Source organism: Mus caroli, chromosome 11, assembly GCF_900094665.2.
Source record: "Mus caroli chromosome 11, CAROLI_EIJ_v1.1, whole genome shotgun sequence".
In the NCBI taxonomy this organism is placed as follows: Eukaryota; Metazoa; Chordata; class Mammalia; order Rodentia; family Muridae; genus Mus; species Mus caroli.
The window spans coordinates 61247431-61254228 of record NC_034580.1 but is presented as its reverse complement, the minus strand read 5'-3'; the positions used below and the strand labels follow the sequence as shown (position 1 = coordinate 61254228).

At 43.4% G+C, this 6798-nt stretch overlaps 1 protein-coding gene across 4 annotated transcripts in view; it reads left to right on the top strand.

Moving 5' to 3' along the window:
* Shisa6 (shisa family member 6) overlaps positions 1-6798 on the top strand; it is a 297727-nt gene that overhangs the window by 19571 nt on the left and 271358 nt on the right. For all 4 annotated transcript variants that reach the window (XM_021178073.2, XM_021178071.2, XM_021178074.2 and 1 more), the window contains exon 2: positions 4255-4415. In XM_021178073.2, the coding sequence (XP_021033732.1) occupies positions 4255-4415 (161 nt within the window). The remainder of the gene's footprint in view (positions 1-4254; positions 4416-6798) is intronic.

Genomic DNA, 6798 nt, shown 5'->3' with positions numbered 1-6798 from the left:
AAAGACTTGAGGGACCATGGAGTATCCAACAGAAAGGACACTCAATTTTGGGTCTCTTAGACCCTTTGCGTCCCCAGAACCTGCTGGCATTCAGTCTTGATTGGATGTTTGTGGAGTTAGCCACCTAGTTCACACAGTGCAGAGCAGATTTTCCCCAGGGGCCCCTTACCTCACCCCTGCAATACTTGATAACTTTTTCAAGATGGGCTGCCTCTCCTGCCCACTGTAGGATGTTGAGCCCTATTCCTGAGTTCCACACACCGGATGCCAATAGCACCTCCCTCCTTGTTTGTCATGACAACCAAGATGTCTCCATATATGGACAGTTGTCCCAAGTTAGAAAGGAGGGGGACAAAAATCTTCCCACATAAGAGTAGAGTGAATCCTCCTGATCCAAGAGTTGAACCATATGAGTCTATTCTTCTTCATGGACATCAGAGAAGTAGGGTGGAGTCTTTGTAAGATGTTTCCTCAGTATGAGCTTTATTGAGTTGAAATTTCCCCAATGGATTGTTCATCCTTACCTTTCCTAATATATAAGTTTGTGGGTTTTTGTTTTATTCTTTCTTGTGCAGCTGTCACTATTATTTAAACTTTGTGCATTATTATCACCCCCAAGGGAAAGCCCACACCTATAGCAGTCCTCTTGTCCGTGGGTTTACTCAGCTTGGTGCTTTATATAAGTCCAGGCTTTGGGGATTTCTCCTTTCATTTGGAGTGATGTTTCAAGGCTCTTCCATGCTAAGAGGTCTGGTCTATCATTTTCCTTTCCTTTTTATGACCAATTCATACTCTATTATGTGGGTACAACACATTTTGTTTATCCTTTCATCAACCAATGAGCATTTGGCTTGTACCTACCCCTTGGCTGTTTTTCATGGTGCCTTTAACCTTCTTCATACATAAGTTCTAAGCAGATCTATTTTCATTTCTACTAGGAGTAGGCTGGGCCACATATTTGCTGTGTTCTTAGCATTTTGAGGAACTGTTAAACTGTTTACCAGAGGAGCTGTGCTTTTTTTTTTACATCCCCAACAGCAAAGTGTGGAGAAGCCACATTTGTGTCCTTGCTGGCACCTGTTAATGAACTTCCTGTTTCGTTTTGGCTATCTTCATAGGTATGCATGGGCACCACAATGTGATTTTGATGGACAGTTTCCCTAAGGATTAATGGTGTAGCGGACACTTTGGAGAAATGCCTGTTTGAATCTTATATTCGTTATAAAATTGAAGAGTGTTTTATTGAATTTTAAGATTCTTTCTGTAGGTTTTTCTTTAAAGACCTATTTTATGTGTATAAGTGTTTTGTTCAAATGTATGCGTGTGAACCTTGTGTGTGCCTAGTACCTGCAGAGATCAGAAGGACATCCAATGGATTCCCCTGAAACTGGGGTTCTGCATGGTTGTGAGCCTCCATCTGGGTGCTAGGAACTGAACTTGGGTCCTTTACAAGAGCAACAAGTGTTCTCCTGATTGCTGAACCACCTCTCCAGCTGCCTGTCAGATGTTTTACAGCATTTCCTCCCATTTTGTGGATTGCATCAGCTTTTGTGAAGGCTTCCTCTGAGCGGGTGATGGTTTTAATGTCTCCACTTGTTCTTACATCACTATGTTGCTTAGACGTTCAGTGTCACATGTAAGAAATCATCTCCAGATCAAAAATGCACAATGACTTACTTTTATATTTTAAGACTTTATAGGGGCTGGAGAGAGATGGCTCAGCGGTTAAGAGCACTGACTGTTCTTCCAAAGGTCCTGAGTTCAAATCCCAGCAACCACATAGTGGCTCACAACCATCTGTAAAGTGATCTGATGCCCTCTCCTGGGGTGTCTGAAGACAGCAACAGTGTACACATATAAATAAAATAAAATGGTCTTTAAAAGATTTAAAAAAAAAAGACTTTATAGTGCTTGGATTAGTGTTTATGTGTAGGATCCCTTTTGAATTGATTTGTATGTATAGTGTACAATTAAGATCTATCAGGAAAACTAGTAACTCTTAGCCATTTTTAAAAATGATCTTTCTCTACTAATATTTGGTATTTAAAAAATTTAATTAAAAAATTCAAAGATGTGTTTCTTAATTTGTATGCACATGTGTGTGACTGCATGAATTTATATGAACCATATATGTGCCCAAGGAGACCAGAAGATGGTGTTGGATTGCTTGGAATTGGAGTTAAAGACAGCTATGAGCAACCCAACCTGGGTTCTGGGAACTGAACCGAATTGACTATAAATGTAGAAGTTTGTGCTTGAGTTTTCAATTATATTCCTTTGGTCTCTATGCCTACCATAATTCGTAATTCAGACTTTTAAACTATGGAAAGATGACAGGAAGATGTTTCTAATAATTATAAGGGTGAAGAAATGAAGATAACACTCATGGATGTGGGGTTGAAAAGGATGCATGAAAGAATTCAGTTTTAGAATCAGGAGAGATCTTTTTTTTTTTTTTTTTTTTTTGGTTTTTCGAGACAGGGTTTCTCTGTGTAGTCCTGGCTGTCCTGGAACTCACTCTGTAGACCAGGCTGGCCNGGAACTCACTCTGTAGACCAGGCTGGCCTCGAACTCAGAAATCCGCCTGCCTCTGCCTCCCAAGTGCTGGGATTAAAGGCATGCGCCACCACGCCCGGCTCAGGAGAGATCTTAAAGCTTGCCTTTGTATAAACCTAGTGCTTCACTGATGGGGAAAATTATTAAATTTCTGTGTCAAAGATTAAGATCTGCTGAAAGTCTGTGACTGGTCAGTGGCAGAGCTGAGAGACCTTTTCTGTGACTTTCTGAGACATTGCCTTCCTTCTTCTCAGGCCACAAATGATGGCTCTCCAGATTGGCCCTGGATCTTAGGCTAGCTGAGTTTCCTTCACAGGGTACTTAGCTTTGGTTCCTGCTGCCAGTTGAGCAGAGTGAGTGTGGTGGGTGGCAAGTGTCTGCTCCTCCTTTGACAGGCTGAGAGAACAGAAGGTCAGCTAGGGGAAAGCTCTTGAAAATGTGAACTTGCTGTATGTGAGCCACTAATTGATAAGATTGCCAACTTGGTGCTCTTCAAGGCAGGTTCACTGTGTCAACGGCAGCACAGCGGAAGGGAACGATTCACTTAGGTACATCTAAGGGGCTGTGACTGTCATTTTCCAGGAAGATGAAGCTCTGAAGCTGGACATTGGGATAATGGAAGCTATGGGAAGGCTGGGATATCTCAAATGGAAGAGACTTTGAAGGCTGGTGCCTTAGGGAGATGCTGAGAAGACAGAAGGGTTTATGCCTCCTTTGTGCAAAACTTGAGGCATAGAGCTTTACCAGGAACGGGTGTGACACTGAGAAGGGGTGCTCTCTGGTGGCTTGCCACACTCTTCTGCTGCTCCCTTTGATCATTCCCCAATGTCCCTCTTTCCCAGGGCCAGTGGGTAGCTCATGTCACACATAATGAGGGATTCCTCTGTAAAACCTGGTGGCAGAGGGACTTGCTTTAATTTGTGAGTCACCAGAGGACAGGACTAGGCACCTTTCCACTCATCCCTGCAGCGACTGATGCCTGCTGAGTCCCCACTACATACACATTTGGAAGCTGAAGCTTGATGTGAATCAATCAAGCCAGAGCTCTTGTTCCTGAGTCTCTGCTCTGGCAGTTTCTTTGTGTCCCTTCCCATTCGTACATGCCTCCTCCTCAAAAATGTGTTTACCCTCACTGTCTGCTCTCATCCATGAATCCTGATGCTTAACTTTTAAAAATCCGTCATTGTCATTTCTGTCTTGGCATTTGAAACAGGTTTTCTCTAGCAGCAGTGGCTGTAGGTTGTATGATGCACTTCTGCAAGTCAATAATTTCTAACACATGCTACATGACATATTTTTGGGGATAGAGAGGTTGGCCACTTGATTGATAGTAACCTCTTGTTCATTGTAAGGCCAGTAGCGTCTGTCTGCTTGTTCCTGTAGGGTCATGAGACACTGAGGGTGCTTTGGGGGCATATATGGGTATCAGGAAAACTAATATTTTGAGAGAGCTTATTGTTTCCAGGTGTAGAATGAATTACAGAACAAGATACTATGCTCACAGCCTTTCAGGGTCATGCTGACCTCACCCCTGAGGCCAGCAAAAGATGAAACTGTCTTTTGAGTGCTCATGGCTCCTTCCTTATCTCTGGCTCCTTCCCTATGGTTTCAAAACTGAGTGCCTATGACTGTAAGTTTGCCTCTTTGTGGTTCTGTGCACCTGCTCAGTGAGGCTCACTGTGTACTCTCCTTCTTTAGGGCTCTGGCTGACATCCTAAGACAACAGGGACCAATCCCCATAGCACACTGTGAAAGAGAAACCATCTCGGCCATCGATACCTCTCCCAAAGAGAACACGCCGGTCCGATCAACCTCCAAAAACCACTACACCCCTGTGCGCACAGCCAAGCAGACTCCAGGTAAGTGAGAGTTGCTCATCTCAACGTTTTACTGATGATGCTGAGAGGTTCTAGTGGTGTTTCTGCTCTGGCTGGACAGGTTATGGAGCACTGTGCACTGGCGGATATCCTGATAGGGAAGGCTTGTGGAAGCATTTGGGGACTATCTTTTTGGGAAGGTTTGGTATGAGAGAGACCAGCTCTGGGATGGACAAGGTCTGATGGCCCATCTGTGATTTCTCTAGTGGCTGGTGTAATTCTCTAATGTGAAATAGAGCTTGCAGCTGCCACAGTGGGCTATGGTTGCCCATTTATACAAGTGACAGGAAGGATTGGCCCTGTCCAGAATGCCAGATGTGTAAGAAGAAAGGCTGTATTTGGATACAGAAGCTGCTCAGCTATTGGAACTCAGAAAGACAGGAATGGTATCTGCACTTTTAGGACGATCCTTTCCTGTGAGATATAGGTTCCCTGTATTTAGGATGAAGCATCCTTCTACATAAGTAGGGAAGTGGATCTGAGATACCGGAGGATACCAAATTCTACAGATGCTCAAGCCCCTTATATAATTATATATGAATGGCCTGCTATTGGCATAATTCCCCCAAATCCTCTTGTCTAGTGGTTTCCAGATTCCTAAGAGTATCTAATACAATACCAACACTAGGAAACTTGCTTGCTCTGCCAAGGGCTTTAGGAAATAATGATGAGAAAAAGTGTATAGCTGTTCAGTAAGGCCGAATTTGGGCGAATAGCTTTGATTCGTGGTGGGTTGAATGCCATTGGGTTGATTTGTGTGGCTGGGTGGATCCTGGAGTTGTATGCGTAACTGCAGATGTGGAGGACTGAGCTGCCTTCTGCTGTTTTGTTTCATTGTCATGATAACACTGTAAAGGGAACTGGGCAGGCTTGGCTTTACTTTTCTGATGGATTAGTTTAGGAAACTCAGTAACTTGGACAAGATGAGAAGGGTGTACTAAGAAGAAAAGAAAACCCGTAAATGCCAGGAATCTATTGGGATATTGATCTAAATATTATTCAGAGGCTTGTATAGGTGTGTTATTATTTATTCTTTGTAGCAATCTTGTAAATATTTATCTCCTACTTTATATGAGAGATGTAAAAGTTAAATAACACTTCCTAAGGTTGCATGGTTACTCAGAGAACATCAGGATTCAAACCAAGACAAAAAATCAGGATAAAAAGATAAAAAACAAACAAACAAACAAAAAACCAAAAAAACCAAGCAAACAAAAAACCCCCAAACTAGTCTATCCTTCCCCAGTTAGGGACAGCAATGTAAGCTCTCTGAATGAGTATACCATGTACCAGTATGTTTGGAAGGTTATAACCCTGTGAGATTATCAGCTAGCTTAGTACTGATCTCACTCCCAGACACACGATTTCTGCTTTGGATCTAGAGTCTTCACATCTGCCATTTTATTCAGGTCTGAACTAAGCCTGCAATAAAGATGTAAAACCACCAGGCGGCAGTAGGTGTGCCCATCAAATTATCCTGCTTATGCTTTAATTCTCTTGAGTTTATCAAGTTGTACTTGTCTTTAAGATAATAGTTTTAACTATTTTGAGCATCTGATAAAACCTAAAGGTATTCTCTGAATATGTATGCCTATGAGTACAGATACATATACACCCAGTTAATAATAGTTTGTGGAGGATTAAAGGGGTCCATATACCCCTCCAAAGCTAGGTGTCCCTGCTTCACATATAAAGATGAGTGAATTTGCTGGGCAGAAAACTCCTCCAGTGTGTTTTCAGCTGGTATACACTTGATCCTTAATATGGGAGCAGTAGAGGGAATCTTGGTAGAAGCATCTGACCACCAGTCAGGCTATGTACACATTAGAAACACCTAGGAACATGTTAAAAATGCTGGTGTCCAAGAGCCATAGTGTAGGCAGAATCTCTATAGACGAGGCAGACATAGTGTTTCAAAATCCTCCACAAAGTGATCCTGGCATGTAACCAGAGTGAAGAGTCAGTGGTCTAGTTGGATTCTGTCCCTGTTGTGAGCAAAGACATGAAATGCCAAATCCCCCAATGTTGGGAACAAAATAAGGGGGGGGGTGCTGGGGGTCCTGGGGAAAAGTAGGGGAGGAAAAGGTGCCTAACGTCCGGCCAGAGTTCCTGTGCTCTGGGCAGGCGGATGCAGGCAGAGCTGCCGGACACTTTCCCACAGGGCCCTGGGTGGCACGCCTGACCCAAGCTGCAGGGGTGGAAAAGGGGCAGCCCCTGACTGTGTTGCAGGAGAGAGGGAATAGGGGAAGAAGTTCCCAACACTAACCAGAGTGTGCAGTAGAACTTGAAGGAGCAGAGACACTCTATGGTTTAAGAGCTTTATTATAGAAATGCAGGGGGAAAGAGAGAAGGCAGAGGAGGAGGG